The following is a 20154-nucleotide window of genomic DNA, read 5'->3' on the forward strand; positions in this document are numbered from 1 at the left end:
GAATAATATGCTTGGTTCCCTCAGAAAGCTGTTGTGAAATCTGGCTGAGTTTTATTTAAATTGAAAGTACTTGAGAAAGAATAAACTGTAATCGAATTTAATGTGACAAGTATTTATTAAGGCTTTTATGGAGTTAAAGGATGAGCAAGATGCAGTCTGTGAGCTCAAGATGCTTTCAAAATAGTAACAGGCACAAGAACACAGGCAAGTGTAACACAGCTTATGGTAGCAGAGAGTGGCCTCACATGAGAAATACACAATGGAGTTGGTGCAAAAGGAAGAAGGTGGTGAAAAACAGTTAAAAGTTGCACAGTTTGTATTAAAGTGCATAGATGACAAAGATTCCATGGAAAAGGAAGGATTCAAAATCATCCTTGCAGGTCAAACTGTCCATAATGTAGGATATAGACACCAGTCCTTGGAATCAGGAATCTCTCATTCTTTTCAGCTTGATTCCCAGGTCTTAACCTCCTTTCTCTGTTTCCTCTAATATGAAATGAGGAAGTATTAAATGGTCTGTAAGGCTGACTGATTCCCAAGGACAGATAGGGATAATGTTACAGAAAAAAAAAAAAAAAAGAACAGAGTGAACTAAAAATTAAAGGTAAAAACATGTGAGATGAGGAAAGGTCTAGAAGCAAGACAGTTGGTGTGTTCACAAAAAAATCTGTAGTTAAGTATGGAATGTAAAGATGAAGAGAATGAGTTTCATTCAATAAGCATGAGAGGTTGTAATTCAAAGAAACTTGGATGAAAAATAATGGTGAACTGAGCTAGGATAATGACAGACAGTAGTGGAAAGAGAAGACAGTTGTAAGACACCCTGTGGAAACAGATTTTCCCCAACTTGATAGACTGGAGAGAGAGATAGGAGTTGTGGTCAAGGTAACTTGTGACGTGAGCATCACCTTATAGAAGGTTCATGAGTCAGTTTGATGAAAAAGTTGAAGCAGATGTACATGATTCACAGGATTCTGAAAGACAGAGATGTGTGCAAAGATTGAGGGGCTATCTTTGTTAAGGGAGATTGCTATTCCACAGATGAGAAAAATTAAGCATAATTGTAATTAAAGATGAAGCAACTAGAAAGAATGGAAATACAGATAAATGAAAACTAATAACCAATAGATATAATTGATAGGTATATTATCATTTATTATAATGAAACATCCTAATCTTTCATTTAAATTGTAAGAAATAAATCTAGAAAATACACACAAAGAGAGAGAGAAAAGAGAGAAAGGTGTTTGAAAAAAATGATCCTTTCTCTTCATTTCCACTTTGCATATATACCTATACATAAATACATATTACATTTTATATTTGTATATAAATGACCTCCTCCTCAATTATACATTTTTAGAGATGATTACAGTAACTGGTCCTGAGCTTCAAGCAAGCAAATGGAAAGGCCAGTTTCAAAACAGGTTTTCTGGCTTCTAGTCCAGTGCTCTTTCTTCTTCCCCACACGGACTCCCATCTGAACATAGCTTTGTCTGGAAAGTCTGGGCGCTTGTGAAGCCATGTGTTACTCAGTAATAAATCCATCTTGAAAATTCGCCTATCCTTATGATGAGTTTAATTAAGTTTTGCATTTCTAGACTTTTATTTCAATTTTATTTTTTATTTAAAAATAGTTACTTAGAGATGTTGTATTTAAGCTGTCCACGTCAATTAATACAAATGTTGTTCTGTATATTTTAGGCAGAAGCAATTGAGCCATTGGCAAGGGACATGAATTTGAGTTCTACATTTTCTGACCTAGTAGCAGTGATACATTTTTGATTAATAGTCTTTCTGGCAAGAATGAGACCTATAGCCAATGGCCAAGGGACACGAGGAAGTAAAATAGCAGGTCATCCATAAATTTGGTCTTATGCCACAAGCGTATTAAAACCAAAAGGGAATTTGTCCACAAAGACTGATTCTCTTGTTTTACAGTTGAGAAGATTATAGTCGGAAAACATAAAGAGGATTGCTATAAGTCATGATTTAGTGGATGTCAAAACCACTACTGGAACCCAACTTTTGGTTAATGAGTCCGTAGCTGTTTGTACTAACCCCTCAGTGCTGCTCTGAAATCGGTGAAGTTTTGTGTTTATAGTCAAACCATGGTTTGATGCCATTGAAGAATAAACATTTGTTGAGAATGAATAAAGATGTTTCACAAGAAACTTCAATAATTCATCTGTATTTTTAAAGTGTCTATAAGGCAATCTTCTCTATTGGAATCTTATGATCCAGTGGAGAAGCATAAGGAAAATGAAATAAACTACATAATGAAAACTATCATTCTCAAAATTTAACTAGATGTGTTTTTAGTTCCAGTCTGACCTCCAGTCCTAGACCTACCATCGTATTTCCACCTAAATAGCTTGCCTGAATCATAAATTAATTACATTGCTTCCTTTATTTTAGAAAACAAGTTCTCTAGTGCTTAATCTTAGTCTGTGAGTTTTAGCAATCAATAATTTTAACTTTAAGTTGATATAAGAAAACATTTTGGTGTGACTTTAAAGTAGCAAACAAATTTAAGAATGTATTTTAAGGAATATTTTGCCCATGGTATGTATAGGAAGCGTTATAAGGCTTAAGAAAGTAAGAAGTGAAATGTTAAGCTCGAATTTTGTAAGAAAAAAAAATCACATTTGCTAACTTATTCTTCATGATATTGAGAATGCTGACTGTAAAATAATAATTTTCTTGCTATTTTAGCGTTCATATCTTTTAACACTGAACTATGACCCTAAACAGAGATGATCTTCATCAATAATATGTGCTCTCAAATGAAAATTTGACATCTCATTGTTTTATCGATGATCATCAATGCAAAATATATTTAGCCAAATGATAGTTTGTGTTACCTTCTACTTGATTTACAAGACAAATAACTAAGACATTTACCAAAAAATAATAATAATCTCTAAAAATCATTCTATCACTTCAGTCAAGGCAGACTAAATTAAAAAGTCAAAAAGATTATAGTTTATTGATTTCGTTAGGCTACGTAAAAATAAATGTGGTCCTGTATTTTTCTTACCATGAAACAAAATATTGAACTCTGCCCTTGAGGCATACTACCATACTTCAAATGCTGATCTTATCATTGCTTGCAAGTCAAACAGAGTTGGACTTTAAAAGGAGGAAAGGAAAGCCCTGGAGCCACTAAGAAGCATCAAGGGTCAAGCTGTTAGTCTGGTTCTGCTCAGAATTTACCCAGGGTCACAATTCCTGGATAAGGGCCACTTTGTTTCCAGATGACATTTTTCAATACAAACACACAACCATAGTTTGAAATATGCTGTAAAAAGAGCCGTATTCTGAAATTGGCTTTCTAGTTTACTTGGCATCTTATTTGTTTTAATTTGGAACAGGAAATAGCAGAATTTCCTCCCATGTTTCCACAATTTGAATTCTGTATGCAATAATAAATAATCATAATAAATTATAAAATAATAATGACAAAGCAAATAGGAAATTGGTAAAGAGTTAGATGGGGGATTTTCTGATGTATTTAAAGTAAGGGCCACATCCCTTCTATGCTCCTGGATGCTCATTTTGTAATAAGTTGTGAAATGTATCCATCAATTTCTAAGTGGTAGTTAAAAGCTCCTCAAACAATGCACAGCACACAGATAATCTTAAGTAATATTTAATTAACTAAATGTTACCTGTTTGCTTGCTCGCACACTTGCTTGGATGAGTGACTCCTTTAAATTGATCTCTTGCTTCTTTTTGAAAGATTTCAGAACTTCCTGTCTTTGATTCCTGGAGACAGACACCACTAAGTAGGTTTCATGGAGAGGAATCTGGCATCTCCCAGCCATACTTACGTACAGTTTGTGCTGCAGCCTGGAAAATAGCTGTAACTGTGTCAAGCAAGGATCAAAATCCTGGTCTGGAGGAGCTCAAGCTGAAAACACAAAGGGTTAAAAGGATAGGCACTTCTTACTGAAATTACCTCCATAGGCAACTTCTAGCTTCAATTTAGACTGAAATGTAAAAAGGCATTAACAGTTTCTTATATTTCCCTCTTTTCCAAATTCAAAATCCCTTGGAGCAGGAAAAGGGCAATTATGACTAATTATGACTATTACTCCAATTCTATGCTCCTGTTAGCAATCAGATTTGCATTACTGGAGAAAAAAATAATATCCTAAATAAAACATTCTGACTATGATTGCTTAGGAGCCAATCCGAAAATGATTAAGTTTAAATTATAAGAGGTCTTTTTTGAGGGGGGAGGAGAGTTGATAGAAAACCTTTTAGAAAGGGAATCTACACGCTACTAAAACCAAACAAACACAAGGGGGCAGGAAGAGCTCAAACTCTGACTTCAAAACCCGCTGGCTGAAATGAGAGCTAAACTACTTTAGTGTGCCCTCCGGATATTTACCAATTTTCGAGGCATGCAAAGAAATGTGATGCTGACAAGTAGATTTAGTTTGTGCTTGGTCTAATTACTGCGAAGAGAACAGGAACGTCTCTAATGACAGCTACCCTAACAGAGTCGGATTTGGGAGAGCCTGGGGCCACATTCCCTAGAATTTATTCTTTGGTGCAAGACTAGCAATTCTGATCAGACTGCATTTCTCACGCATTCCAAATGCCCTTTTTTCCTTTTACCCTGTGAACCTCGGTTGCAAAGGAGGGGCTTGTTAAAAACTCACCAGTCGGAGGACTGTGCCCGTTGTAATTTGTGAGGAGAAAGCAGCGTCGGGGCGCGCAGAAGGGGGCTGGGCCGGAGTGCAACCTGCCCTAGCTATGGCTTTTAATTCCAGCTGTCCTTTTGCAAATACGACCCAGAATTTCTTCTCAAACGCTCTGGGTTTCGCTTCAAACTCAAAAAGCGTTGCGTGTAACTTTCCCCTGGGTTTGCAAGTTTCCTTGGGAAATGGCCCTGCCCTGCGCGGCGTTTCATTGACTAGGGCGGAGGGGTGGGGGTGGCCGAAATGGGTGACCCAAGGTCGCCGGCAGACGAAGTGAGTCCGGCCCAGCAGAGTGTTCCGGCTCCTCTGCAGGAGCACCGGATCTATTAATAGCAGCCCGGAGCGAAGCGCAAGCAGGGTGGGCAACTCCGGGCCTCTTCTCCCCTCACTTCAGGACAACCTGTTGCGCCTCTGTCTCCTCCCCTCTCCGCAGTTTCCCCGCCTTGGCCTCCAAGAGCTGATTGGCAGAAATTACCACCCAACCCTCAGCTCCGCGCCTCCTTCCCCGGCCAACGATTGGCCTCCGGGGAGGAGTGAGGGGGTGAGAGGGGAGGGATTTCCCTCAAAGCCCAGGGCCCGGGACCTGGAAAGTAGAAGCGGAGGATTCAATTCTCCGCGCGACTGAGTCGCTAGCGGCGGAGCTGGACGGGCTGGGAAGGCTTCGGCTCCTCGGCTGCGGCTCCAGCCCGGACGGCGCCGCGCAACTTTGCCATCCTTCTGGCCCAGCCCCGGCTACAGGAGGGCCCCGCGGGCAGCGCGCGTAGTTCCTGGCACTTCCCGGCGGCGTCTCTTGTTGCCTGCGGGGGAACTGACTTCGCGTGCCCTCGGGCTGACCTGTCCGAGCCTGGACACCGGGACCATGCACGCAGCTGAGACTCCCGGCTTATCCTCGCGCTGGACGGGCAACTCCACCAGCTTCCAACCAGGACCGCCACCGCCGCGCCGGCTGCTGCTGCTGCTGCTGCTTCTCCTGTCACTGGTAAGCCGCGTCCCAGCACAGCCCGCTGCCTTCGGCAGGGCGTTGCTGTCCCCTGGTCTCGCGGGGGCTGCAGGGGTCCCTGCTGAGGAGGCCATAGTGCTGGCGAACCGCGGACTCCGGGTGCCTTTCGGCCGTGAAGTCTGGCTGGATCCCCTGCATGACCTGGTGTTGCAGGTGCAGCCCGGGGACCGCTGCGCGGTTTCGGTACTAGACAACGACGCACTGGCCCAGCGACCGGGCCGCCTGAGTCCCAAGCGCTTCCCGTGCGAGTTCGGCCCCGGCGAGGTGCGCTACTCTCACCTGGGCGCGCGCAGCCCGTCTCGGGACCGCGTCCGGCTGCAGCTGCGCTATGACGCGCCCGGAGGGGCGGTAGTGCTACCACTGGTACTGGAGGCGGAGGTGGTCTTCACCCAGCTGGAGGTTGTGACTCGGAACTTGCCTCTGGTCGTGGAAGAACTGCTGGGGACCAGCAATGCCCTGGACGCGCGGAGCCTGGAGTTCGCCTACCAGCCCGAGACAGAGGAGTGCCGCGTGGGCATCCTGTCCGGCTTGGGCGCGCTGCCTCGCTATGGAGAACTCCTCCACTACCCGCAGGTCCCTGGAGGAGCCAGAGAGGGAGGCGCCCCGGAGCCTCTCCTGATGGACTGCAAAGCTTTCCAGGAACTAGGCGTGCGCTATCGCCACACAGCCGCCAGTCGCTCACCAAACAGGGACTGGATGCCCATGGTGGTGGAGCTGCGTTCACGAAGGGCACCTGTGGGCAGCCCCGCTTTGAAACGCGAGCACTTCCAGGTTCTGGTGAGGATCCGAGGAGGGGCCGAGAACACTGCACCCAAGCCCAGTTTCGTGGCCATGATGATGATGGAGGTGGACCAGTTTGTATTGACGGCCCTGACCCCAGACATGCTGGCAGCCGAGGATGCTGAGTCTCCCCCTGACCTGTTGATCTTCAACCTTACCTCTCCATTCCAGCCTGGCCAGGGCTACTTGGTGAGCACCGATGACCGCAGCCTGCCCCTTTCCTCCTTCACTCAGAGGGATCTGCGGCTCCTGAAGATTGCCTACCAGCCCCCCTCTGAAGACTCCGACCAGGAGCGCCTCTTTGAACTGGAATTGGAGGTCGTGGATCTAGAAGGAGCAGCTTCAGACCCTTTTGCCTTCATGGTAGTGGTGAAGCCCATGAACACAATGGCTCCGGTGGTCACCCGGAATACCGGTCTTATTCTCTATGAGGGTCAGTCTCGGCCCCTCACAGGCCCTGCAGGCAGTGGTCCGCAAAACTTGGTCATCAGCGATGAGGATGACCTAGAAGCAGTGCGGCTAGAGGTGGTGGCTGGGCTCCGGCATGGTCATCTTGTCATTCCGGGTGCTTCCAGTGGCAGCTCTGCTCCCAAGAGCTTTACAGTGGCTGAGCTGGCAGCCGGCCAGGTGGTCTACCAGCATGATGATAAAGACGGCTCGCTGAGCGACAACCTGGTGCTTCGCATGGTGGATGGAGGAGGCAGGCACCAGGTACAGTTTCTGTTCCCCATCACCTTAGTGCCTGTGGATGACCAGCCACCTGTTCTCAATGCCAACACGGGGCTGACACTGGCAGAGGGTGAAACAGTGCCCATTCCGCCCCTTTCCCTGAGTGCAACTGACATGGATTCAGATGATTCACTGCTGCTTTTTGTGCTGGAGTCACCCTTCTTAACTACGGGGCATCTACTTCTCCGCCAAACTCACCCTCCCCATGAGAAGCAGGAGCTTCTCAGAGGCCTTTGGAGGAAGGAGGGAGCATTTTATGAGCGAACAGTGACAGAGTGGCAGCAGCAGGACATAACAGAGGGCAGGCTGTTCTATAGACACTCTGGGCCCCATAGTCCTAGGCCAGTCACAGACCAGTTCACATTTAGAGTCCAGGATAACCATGACCCTCCTAATCAGTCCGGGCTACACCGGTTTGTGATACGTATCCATCCTGTGGATCGCCTCCCTCCGGAGCTGGGCAGTGGCTGTCCCCTTCGTATGATGGTACAGGAATCCCAGCTGACACCACTGAGGAAGAAGTGGCTGCGCTACACTGACCTAGACACAGATGACCGAGAACTACGTTACACAGTGATTCAGCCCCCCACAGACACAGACGAAAACCACCTGCCAGCCCCACTGGGTACCTTGGTCTTGACTGACAACCCCTCAGTTGTGGTGACCCATTTTACCCAAGCCCAGATCAACCATCATAAAATTGCTTACAGACCCCCGGTTCAAGAACTGGGCGTGGCTACTCGAGTGGCCCAGTTCCAGTTCCAGGTGGAAGACCGAGCTGGGAATGTGGCTCCAGGCACCTTTACCCTTTACTTGCAGCCCGTGGACAACCAGCCACCTGAGATCCTCAACACTGGCTTCACTATTCAGGAGAAGGGTCAGCACATCCTGAGTGAGACAGAGTTGCACGTGAATGATGTAGACACTGATGTTGCTCATATCTCTTTCACTGTCACTCAGGCACCCAAACATGGCCACATGAGAGTGTCTGGACAGATCCTGCATGTAGGTGGTCTCTTCCACTTGGAGGACATAAAACAGGGCCGAGTTTCCTATGCCCATAATGGGGACAAGTTCCTGACTGATAGCTGCTCTTTGGAAGTCAGCGACAGACATCATGTGGTGCCCATCACTCTCAGAGTGAATGTCCGGCCAGTGGACGATGAAGTGCCAGTACTGAGCCATCCTACTGGCACTCTGGAGTCCTATCTAGATGTCTTAGAAAATGGGGCTACTGAAATCACTGCCAATGTTATGAAGGGGACCAATGAGGAAACTGATGACTTGATGTTGACTTTCCTCTTGGAAGATCCACCTTTGTATGGGGAAATCTTGGTCAATGGCATTCCAGCAGAGCAGTTTACTCAAAGGGACATCTTGGAGGGCTCTGTTGTATATACCCACACCAGTGGTGAGATAGGTCTATTGCCTAAAGCGGATTCTTTTAACCTGAGTCTGTCAGATATGTCTCAAGAATGGAGAATTGGTGGCAATACTATCCAAGGAGTTACTATATGGGTGACCATCCTGCCTGTTGATAGCCAGGCCCCAGAAATCTCTGTAAGTGAACAGTTGATAGTAATGGAAGGTGATAAAAGTGTTATAACATCAATGCATATAAGTGCTGAAGATATTGACTCCCTGAATGATGACATCTTGTGCACTATAGTTATTCAACCTACTTCAGGTTATGTTGAAAACATTTCTCCAGCACCAGGCTCTGAGAAATCAAGAGCAGGGGTTGCCATAAGTGCTTTCAATTTGAAAGATCTCAGGCAGGGCCACATAAACTATGTCCAGAGTGTCCATAAAGGGGTGGAACCTGTGGAGGACCGATTTATATTTCGTTGTTCTGATGGCATTAACTTTTCAGAGAGACAGTTCTTCCCCATTGTAATCATTCCCACCAACGATGAACAGCCAGAGATGTTTATGAGAGAATTTATGGTGATGGAAGGCATGAGTCTGGTAATTGATACACCCATTCTCAATGCTGCTGATGCTGATGTTCCCCTGGATGATTTAACTTTCACTATTACCCAATTCCCCACTCATGGTCACATCATGAATCAGCTGATAAATGGCACGGTTTTGGTCGAAAGTTTCACCTTGGACCAGATCATAGAGAGTTCCAGCATTATTTATGAGCATGATGACTCTGAGACCCAGGAAGATAGTTTTGTGATTAAACTAACAGATGGGAAGCACTCTGTGGAAAAGATGGTCCTCATTATAGTTATCCCTGTTGATGATGAGACGCCCAGAATGACTGTCAATAATGGACTAGAAATAGAAATTGGGGATACCAAGATTATCAACAACAAAATATTAATGGCAACAGATTTAGATTCAGAAGACAAATCTTTGGTTTATATTATTCGTTATGGGCCAGGACATGGCTTATTACAGAGACGAAAACCTACTGGTGCCTTTGAAAATATCACACTGGGCATGAATTTTACCCAGGATGAAGTAGACAGAAACTTAATTCAGTATGTCCATTTGGGGCGAGAGGGCATTCGGGACCTAATTAAATTTGACGTGACTGATGGAATAAATCCCCTCATAGATCGTTACTTTTATGTGTCCATCGGGAGCATTGACATTGTCTTCCCTGATGTGATAAGTAAGGGAGTGTCCTTGAAAGAAGGTGGCAAGGTCACTCTCACAACAGACCTACTAAGCACTAGTGACTTGAACAGCCCTGATGAAAACTTGGTTTTTACCATCACCAGGGCTCCCATGCGAGGTCACCTGGAGTGCACAGATCAGCCTGGAGTGTCCATCACATCTTTCACTCAGCTGCAACTGGCTGGAAACAAAATCTACTACATCCACACAGCTGATGATGAAGTGAAAATGGACAGTTTTGAGTTTGAAGTCACCGATGGACGTAACCCTGTCTTTCGGACATTCCGTATCTCCATTAGCGATGTGGACAATAAAAAGCCAGTGGTCACCATCCACAACCTGGTCATCAGTGAAAGTGAAAACAAGCTGATTACTCCTTTTGAGCTCACTGTTGAAGACAGAGATACTCCTGACAAGCTCCTGAAATTCACTATCACCCAGGTGCCTATTCATGGCCATCTCCTATTCAACAATACCAGACCTGTCATGGTTTTTACCAAGCAAGACTTGAATGAAAACTTAATCAGCTACAAACATGATGGCACCGAGTCAAGTGAAGATAGCTTCTCCTTCACAGTGACTGATGGCACCCATACAGACTTCTATGTTTTTCCTGATACGGTATTTGAAACAAGGAGACCCCAAGTAATGAAGATCCAGGTCTTGGCTGTTGACAACAGTGTCCCCCAAATCGCAGTGAATAAGGGAGCCTCTACACTTCGCACTCTAGTCACTGGCCACTTGGGGTTCATGATCACAAGCAAAATATTGAAAGTGGAGGACAGAGACAGCCTGCACATTTCTCTTAGGTTTATTGTGACAGAGGCCCCTCAACATGGATATCTCCTCAACCTGGACAAAGGCAACCACAGCATTGCTCAGTTCACACAAGGTATGTTTGATGTTTCTTTTCTTGGTTATCCTTGTTTCCTAAGAATATGGCTTCACCGAAAGCCTCACAAACAGAGCATCAAATTAGAGTCCAAGAGAAGGAAAGGAAACAAAGGGGATGGGGAGAATACAGGGACTCACTTCCCTGGGAGGACAGCACCCTTCTTGTCCTACCTCCCATCTCAGTGACCTTCATTAGAGGGACTACTGATGTATTTTGAAAGTGGCAAGGATAGGCTGCCGAAGCAGGAGGCTAACTTTGGTGAATTAAAATTGAAGCAGGCTTTCCAATTCTGCTCCATTTGCCATGCCTATCCAACGCATCCTCTGTGTTGTGTGCTGCAGGTGGTTCATGAAGCATTTTGGCACCTTGATGAAGGATGTGCTTTCTAAATACTATTTATTCACATTGCTGTCATTATCAATTACCAAAAAAGCCCTCACACTTAGGTTACTTTGATTAAATTTTAGGAGCATTGCTCTGACACAGTTATGGTTGTTAGGAACTTTGTAACTAAAAGATTTGTTTACATTTATTTACTTTGTAGATTTAAAAATTTTTTAATAATATTTCATGACAGGCAAATACTCATCCAGAGACATAATTGATAAACACCTATCTAGAGTTATAACAATGATATGTGCAGGGCATGCTACTAGGATATACGTGAAAAAGGAAAGTGTACTTAAAGATGTATAAAATACCAATGTGTTCATCACCAAAATATACATCTAATTCATTACTAAGAACATGAAGATAGGTAAACAAGCTTAATAGTAGAAGGGGGAAATTATTTCATCATTGTGAACCTCTTCTCTCACCTGTTGCAAACACGGTAACAAAAAACATTTGCCTCAGGCACCTGCAGTCTTAGGCAACAGGGTTTTTCTAACCTGAATTTCCTTTGTGGGTGGACACAATCTGAGGCAGAAAGGACAAGTGTCCTATGCAGAGTTATTTAGTGAGGGAAGGGAGAAGCCCATTCATTATGCTGGCTTGGGAGTCAGGGCTCCGTTCTGTAGAACGTGCAACTTTCATTAGAGTGGGATTTGGGTTGCTTTCATGAAAATCTCACCATGTCAGAATGGACACTAGGTCTTTCCTATGTGGGATCCATGGGTAGAGATGGAGCTTAACCCCAGGGCATCCCAATGGGGGTGTTCTTTTCCTGCAACTGTGTTGTACTCTTAGATAACAAATGCTTTAATAAACATAGATGTAGCAAAATGCAGTGTTAAAGTGAACTACTTCTCAGTTTTAGGTGCTGGCAAATAGCTCCACACTCCAACCTCCTGATTCTTGGCTAAAAGCCTGAATGTCTTCCAGGGCCTGCAGGGACAGGAAAACCTCAGAGTGCCAAGTGTCATGCCAGACCAGTAGGAAACTTTTATGTGAAGGCTTTCTGAGGCTAGTGATGCCATGCTGTCTTACACTGGTTTATGTTCATGGAAAGGGAAGAGAATGAAAGGAATATATTAGATAATAGAAAATGGTTCTTCAAATTACTCCTCTGACCTGAAAAAGAAATCTGATTTAGAGATTTTTAAAAGGACTATTTTGATGAAGACAGGCAAATGATTTAATTTAACTTCTGTGGACTAAGTCCAACAGCTCACAATATTAGAATATTATTTCTGAAATTTTGAACTCTAAAAATTATGCTATTTCATTATAGGCAGTTGTTCTGTCTCTTACTGACTTTGAGTCACCATGATTAATTTTTATCATCTTTGTAAATGTAGGGAAGTTATGCTTATTATGTGATGTGACTTTTTAAGAATTTTTAAGGAAAATTTCACATTCCAATACAAACCAAAATATTGACTAGGGAGGCTGTTGGTATTTAATCACACAGCACTCATTCGAACAAGTCAAGGCTAGAGTTTGATTCATAGCTGTTATTTATGGAGATTAGATAAGTGATTTAAAAAACGGAGAAAGCGCCATCAGAAAGCTACCATGGCTCTTCTTCCAGTAGGAGAAATGAAAGCAGTGCTTACAGTGAAGACTATGCAGTCATTTTATTTGTTTTTGTTTTTGCTTTATCATGAAGGGATAAGATAAACCTATATTTTGATGGATTTTCAATGCGTTGAATTAGGTCAATTTAGCACAGGTGGCCAGAGAAGGTTATTCCTAAATTGATTGACTAAATGGTTCCTAGAAGAAAAAAATTAATTCCTTTCTAAAACTTATTAAATTGATGAAAAGTTAACAACATATAATTAGGTAAATTATGGATATCATTTATTTATTTCAAACTTCACCTCTTTGCCAAGTTGCCCCTGCTCCCCCTAACCCAGATCTAAATTGCATGTCTCAAGTACCTGGATTTTTCTTCCCTACAATAAGTACATAATGATATATTCTGTGGGATAATTTATAAGTCAGTTTCAGGAAAGCAGAAATGTCTTCAAAGAGTTTGAACCATATGTGGTTGCCTGACATGTTAATGAACTTAGAATTAAAAACAAATAAAAAAATCTCATGGAATAATTTTGTAGATAAACTGAAATAAATTTAATGTATATTTAACAACTAGAAGAAAATCTAGATAATTCTTAGATATTTGCTTAAAAAAGATTACATTTTGGCTATTAGATTATATTGCTACTACTTTTGTGTCTTAAGAAAACTAGACGTTATATACATTTATATATACATAAACATATAACATGTGTGTTTATGTTATTTGTAGAGGTGCCTTTAGAATACCAGTATGATGATGAAAGTCTTTACTTGCTTTTTTTAGAGGCTCTTTTTGAACCATGAATTATTAATTAGTTATATGAAAAATATGAAAGGTTTTAGTATGTTCCAGCTAATCAATAACACACGCCCTAACTTGGAGGGAAAAATTGGGTACCAGAGTGCCATATAGTTGCATTTATGTTTTCTTTATCTGAAAAAAAAGTTCTTAAAATTCTGTTTTGAAGTGAGGATTTATTTCAATGAAACTATCCCTTAACGATTACAATTTTGCTTAAGAAAACATTGATACAGATGCCGGGCATGCTAAACCGTGCCTTTTCTCCTAGTAGAGCCTTTAGATTTTCTTATGCAATTTGAAGGGGTGGAAACATTGGAAGAGGGTCTTCCCCACATGGCCAGAGGTCATGGTTCTTGTGGTAAAGACGTGTAGTCGGCAGAGTTTATTGCATTTTTTTACTGGTAAAGTGAAGGTTATACAATTAAGAATTATAAGAGTAAACAGGCAAAGGGTTGTGTAGGGGCTTCAGTCCTTACCCTGGCAGAAATATCATAAATGCAGAGGTAGAGATACAAGTGGGATCTACCTACTCAGCCCTTTCATTTTAAATTGAGGAACGTTTGCACCTTTGCTACTGTAATATCCTAAGCAAAGAACTGTGAGAAGTTAAGATAGGAAAAAAAAAAAATCCCAGAAGTTTTTGATCTACTGGGAAAGATAACCATACAGAAAGATAAAAGTGAAACTAGGCAGGAAGTGTGGAAAGTTATAGTAGAGTTAGAAACGTGGGGCCCGGCTCGGTGGCTCACACCTATAATCCTAGCACTTTGGGAGGCCGACATGGGAGGATTGCTTGAGGCCAGCCTGGGCAACATAGTGAGACCCCATCTCTATATTAACAATTTTGTTTTAAAAAAGAAATGAAGTGCTAAGGGAGAATCAAACATCTTAGGCATGTTTTACCTCCAAATACCTCTGCTAGCAGGAAGGTACCAATAACTATAAAATCACATTTTCCTTCTGCAAGTGTTCCTAATAATGAGTCACCTTTTAAAACTTTATGAGCCAGGGTAGAGCACACATTTTACATCTATAAAGTGGAGCTATAGAAATTTGTGGCGTCATTGGTCCATCCTAATGCCTTGCCTCACCTGAGATTAACATTTCATAAAGCCATTGTCTTCTTTATAAGCCTCTGAATTCCATAGCATGAACTTACTAGAGCTTTTAGGAGATGGAAAAACCGTAGAACACACACTAGACAGATAAATATTACCTATCATTGTCATAGCTATTTTTAGCCATGATCTTGACTTTAGGTAGTCGTAGAAACTCACTGATTGGCCCAGATCAATTAATAATCTATTATGAGTATCACAGAACAAAATGATTATTTCTATTATGTTGTATGTGTGGCATCATTAAGGAAAGGAACTGGTAAGATAGATGAATAAGTTTTAAAAATTGTGTCTTCGTAATGAGAACAAATGTATGCATGTGAATTTGATAAAGTAGGAAACAACATAAGGTACATTTCTGAGGCAATATAACTGTCTGCTATGAATAAAGGTTTCCACTTTTTTTTTTCTTTTTGATGCAGGGTCTCATTCTTTTGCCCAGACTAGAGTGCAGTGGTGCGACCTCAGTTCACTGCAACCTCCGCCTCCCAGGCTCAAGCGATTCTCCTGCCTCAGCCTCCTGAGTAGCTGGGATTACAGGCACGCACCACCACACCCGGCTAATTTTTAATAGAGACAGGGTTTCACCGTGTTGACCAGGCTGGTCTCAAACTCCTGACCTCATATAATCCATCCACCTCAGCCTCCCAAAGTGCTGGGATTATAGGCATGAGCCACCATGTCCAGCCCATTTCCACTTTTATTAGATGTTTTTTCTTCTCAACAGGGAGTCATCAGTTATTTCAATGTATGTGATTTTTTGAAAATATCATCTAATTTTTTTCTCTCAAACTTTGGAGAGCTTAAAAAATAGCCCGCTACAGCACAAAAAGAAAAGTTAGCCAGCGTTGGGGAGCAAAGCTCTGTCCTCCGCGGGCCAGTTCCCTACTGGGAGGCAAAGGATGTGATTTCAAGAGTGCCAGGAAATCTGCCATGCCTCAAAATATCTTCCTTTCCACCTGTCATGGTGCCTGACATTCCATATTTAGATAGTCATTCCTTTGGTGCATGAACATGCAAATGCCACTGGGGGGGCAACACCTTGCTATTATTATAAACTAACTCTTGCACTCTATTTATCTGTGTAAGGGATCAAGTTTCCATGGGACAGCTGAAATCTAAGGGCTTAGAGATCTGAGAAATAAGACAGCACTGTTTCTGTTAGGAGGTAAAAGGAATTTCAACATATTTATAGGAAAACTAATAGCCAATAAAATTTACCATAATAAATCATCAATTTTACTCTGGTAATTAATCATCTTGTTTTTTGGTTATTTTCTAGCTGACATTGATGACATGAAAATATGCTATGTCTTAAGAGAAGGGGCTAATGCCACAAGTGATGTGTTCTATTTTGCAGTTGAAGATGGTGGTAAGTATTCCCCTCTCCTGGTAGTGACGGCAAGGAGAGAGATTTTTCTTGGTTGCTCTTTGATGACATTATTACAAGAAGTCTTTATCAAGTAACATTTCATGATCACCTAAATTTAACCTGGTATTTGCTGTAGACAATTTTACAATCTCGCTATGACACAATCCTACTGTGTAATGGCTATAGATAAAAGTTCTAGTTATATCACTTTTGTCTTACTATTTGTAAAGCACTAAAGAGAGAGATCTGTATAAATAGGATCTCCGTGTCTAGTTGTTCAGATTACACCCTGCATGAGTTTGCCTACTTGAGTCAGTAAGAGGATGTTGGAATTCAGCTGCGGTTCCACTCATAGCCATGTGCTCACTGAGGTGTAGCTGCCCAAAGGAGCTGCTTTTTCCTGATTTGCTCATGGGTTCTGTGTGGACTAATACTGATGGAAAATGTGTTGCATTCACCAAGAAATCAGTAGTAAATTAATGTCTGTTTTATCTCACCAATCTCAGGACTTCTAATGATTTTCTTAGTTTGGGGGATTTTGTGACCTAGTCCAGCTAAAAATTTTTCTTGGTTAAGTGTGAAGAATACTTGAGAGTATAGGATATGACTTCTGAGCTAAGTCTCTTGGGCGATATTATTCTCATTACTCCCCCAGAACTGCCTGCTATTTATACTCCTTTCAGCTTTGGATCTCTTGTCTTCCTAACCCTGTGGATGAGGAGAAAAACTGGTCACTTTCAGATTGCTCATAAAGATGTTTTTGTTCTTGCATGTTTTCTTGGGAAGCAAAAGAACCTCCCCCAGTACACGTGTTATCTGAACAGGACACCAGAACTGAGGGTATATGGGAGAGAGAAGAGAGAGGAAGGAGAAAAATAATTCATACTCTGTTATCTGTTTCCTTATGATGCTTTTTAAAAATGATACACTTTTATGTCGTCTATCTCAAAAAGACTGCATCTTACCCTCCATGTTTTTTGAAGCATTACATAGTATTTGTTTAAAATATCACTGGACACAACGTGATCACAGTTCTGAAAAATGTCAATTGTTGAGTGTGTGCCAGAGAGGCAAAAAAAATGTGTTAAGTTGGGTTCAACTGTTTGATTCCTACTATGAATCAGCGAGTCAATCATGTGAGTGCCTTTATTTTTTTTTGAGTAACCAAATCATAGTTTAGTATTCTACCTATTGATGAAAGGGATCTTAGCATAAAATAGAGTTCTAAAAAGGAAATCAACTCATAAAAAAAAAATCCTTCTTCTTGAATCTTGCTGCTCAAATGGGAAATTCTATTGTAACTAACTGTAGAGTGAGACCCTGAAATAATCCAAATCTGTGTAACATATATCAACATTTAAGCATGAAATTATTGGTTTAAAACACCACGTTTATCTCTTAGGATGACTGAATAAACCTCAATAGAAAAAGTGTGACTTTCTGTAAAATTACCAAAAAAAGTTTCAAATTCAATGGCTGCAATTACACTAAAATATTCTGTACTTTTTAATAAAATATTTTGCTTTTTTTGCTCATACACAAACACACACACATTATTTTACCTTACCTGGGTGGAATGGTAGCATTTACTTTAAAATTTTGGTCTCTATTCCAATTTTGGAAAGCATTCTATAGTATCATATTTCAAAATATTAAGTGAAGAATGACCAGCTGAAGGGGCTGGGTTTATGTTTGAATTTGCTGAAAATGTGGGAAGGCCTCTAAAGATTGTCTTTATAGAAGTAGGAACGTATCATTTTAGGAGTCTTTTTAGAGAGATAGTTTCATGTGAGAGATAAAAATTTCAGATTTTCTTTTTTACCCTCTTCCTCTTTACTGGCATAACATTACCTACGGAGCTCAGGCAGATTTTGGCTAGCTGTTGAATAGAATTTACTTTAATTCCCCTGATATAAGAAAACTATCCTTTGACAGAATAAACACAGAGACCTGCAAGATTAAAAAGTCACATTGGTATCTCTAAATTGTTTTAACCTGATTCTTAAATTCTTTTTAGGATTTTTGCATTGCCTTATAAATGTTCTAACATTTGAATGAGAAGTGCAATACTGTTTAAACTTAATTAGCTGTGGTGATTTATTGTCATCTGCTCTATACAGTGATAGTAGGCATATCTATAAATTATCCAGATGGAATATGAAATGCGTGAGTATTTCACCCCCGGGAAGCAAGTCAGGGCACAATGGCGTAAAATTGAGAACTCTGTATGTCCAGCTTGCTTTCCAATCTGATAAATGCATCTTCTTCAAATCAACGTGATTGGTTTTATAACAGTAACTATCTAAGGAAATTAGTGGGGCAACCATAATCCTTGAATAACCTTAAAAATAAAACATAATTCAATTTAAGGGATTTAGAGTAGGAAAAGAGATTGAGAAGAACAGAAGGCTCAGACCTCTTGTTTCAGATTTAATTGTGTTACCATGGGAATCTGGCTCGCCACAGGATTCTTCTGTTATGGTGTAGTAATGGATTAGTGACTGTCCATTACTAAAAGGACTATGCTTGGGAAAGAGTTACTACCTTTGAAGTTTTGGAGTGCTTTGGGACTTTCATCAAATGACAGAAGTAAAGAGAGCACTATCTGAGCAACAGATAACATCAGCGTCTTTACCTCAGGGGAAGTCTACTGTATTTGGACTTAATACACATTGGTTGATATAGCACATGTCCACACACATACACAGATCCTTGTATCTTAGGGTTCTTTCAATTAGGTTTTAAACCTTCTATGTTATTTATTGTTACTTATGTGGTTTTGCCTTCATAACATCTCTGTGAGCAACAAAAACAGCAAAAAAACACTTAGTATGATTTCTATTTGGCAGTTGAGGAAACTGAGTCACCAAAATAAGTAACTGTCCTCCTTCAAGCTGCACAGCTGGGCAACTAGAGGCTGCTTTCAATCTCAAATTCTTTCCTCAATCATAAGCGATAACTTCCACACTTAGTCAGGATAGGGATGAGGGGGAACTCTTGAACTCCTCTGGGTTCTCCAGACCAGCTTTCTAGGAATGTTTAATAGATGTGAGTGAAGTCAGAGTGGGATCTGCTTTTAGGATAGACAAAGAGCTTTGTGTTTTCTAAAGTGTGCATTTTTATTTTAAAATACTTTCAAAATTGTAGTGCCCTAAACTTTGTAGTACTCTTTCTTGGTATCATAGTGTAATTCTCTTTTTAAAAACCTTTGTTTTAGGTTCAGAGATACATGTGGAGGTTTGTTATATAGGTAAAGTCATGTCAAGGCGGATTGTTGTGCAGATTATTTTGTGACCCAGGTACTAAGTCTAGTACCCAATAGTTATTTTCATAGTGTAATTCTTAAAATGATTATTTTATAATGCAATATGCTTATTGGAATATTAGTAAAGAGAATGAAAAGGTGATATCAGAATGAGGCACTCACCCAGGTGTTCTGGGCCAGTCAACATACGTGAATCCATCATTACAAAGTATAAGGTCAAACTCTGAGGTTCAGGAATATATTCCCGCTATCTGTGGCTTCATCTAATGAGCTTGTGTATGTATGTAGCAGCTGCCTATGGATTTAGCTGTCTTCCATTTCTTTTGGTTTTCACGCTTTATATCTTCACAAAGGTAACTTATAATAATACAGACCTGGGAAATACATCTTCCTTTGTTGACTGCCTCTTTGAATTCTAATTCCAGATCTAGTACTCTGGAATTTTGTTGGGGGGGAATAAAATATTTATTCTTTTATCCTCTTTGTAGTCAAACATTTTTATCTGATTCCTTCTCAGTGTTCAACTCTCTCTAATTTTTCTATAAGGTATTCTAACATGAAAGTGCTTTGTCGGGCCCTTCTAGCTCTTTATTGTGATGTGAAAGCTGGTCTCACATAACTATTCCAGGCATGCCCCACCCTCAACCCTAATGATTGTTAATCACTCTTCAACACCAGGCTCAAATATCATTTCCTCTCCAAAGTTACTCCCAACATCACAGTGACAAAATTAGTCTCACTCTTTTTTATGCTTTTATCCCCAACTTTATTCACAGTAAAAATTCATATTATGATTATTTGCTAATGTGAAAACCTCCATTAGTAAGGAAGAAACTCCTTCATATCAAAAATGTATCATTAATCTTTGTACCTCCGTGCCAAGGTTGA

The 20154-nt window shown here is 41.3% G+C and overlaps 1 protein-coding gene and 1 long non-coding RNA gene across 2 annotated transcripts in view; one reads left to right on the forward strand and one right to left on the reverse strand.

The window, feature by feature from the left end:
* LOC134732628 (uncharacterized) overlaps positions 1–4868 on the reverse strand; it is a 51877-nt gene extending 47009 nt beyond the window's left edge. The window contains exons 1-2 of the long non-coding RNA XR_010115968.1: positions 4671–4868; positions 3672–3913 (exon numbers count right to left, since the gene is read on the reverse strand). This is a non-coding gene — a long non-coding RNA (uncharacterized lncRNA). The remainder of the gene's footprint in view (positions 1–3671; positions 3914–4670) is intronic.
* A 404-nt stretch (positions 4869–5272) lies between these two features.
* The window catches only part of FREM2 (FRAS1 related extracellular matrix 2), a 187999-nt gene continuing 173117 nt past the window's right edge, over positions 5273–20154 (forward strand). Inside the window, exons 1-2 of the mRNA XM_055244106.2 lie at positions 5273–10741; positions 15912–16001. Of these exons, the coding sequence (XP_055100081.2) occupies positions 5569–10741; positions 15912–16001 (5263 nt within the window). The 5' untranslated portion in view covers positions 5273–5568. The remainder of the gene's footprint in view (positions 10742–15911; positions 16002–20154) is intronic.

The sequence above is a fragment of the Symphalangus syndactylus genome, chromosome 15, assembly GCF_028878055.3.
Source record: "Symphalangus syndactylus isolate Jambi chromosome 15, NHGRI_mSymSyn1-v2.1_pri, whole genome shotgun sequence".
Taxonomy (NCBI): domain Eukaryota; kingdom Metazoa; phylum Chordata; class Mammalia; order Primates; family Hylobatidae; genus Symphalangus; species Symphalangus syndactylus.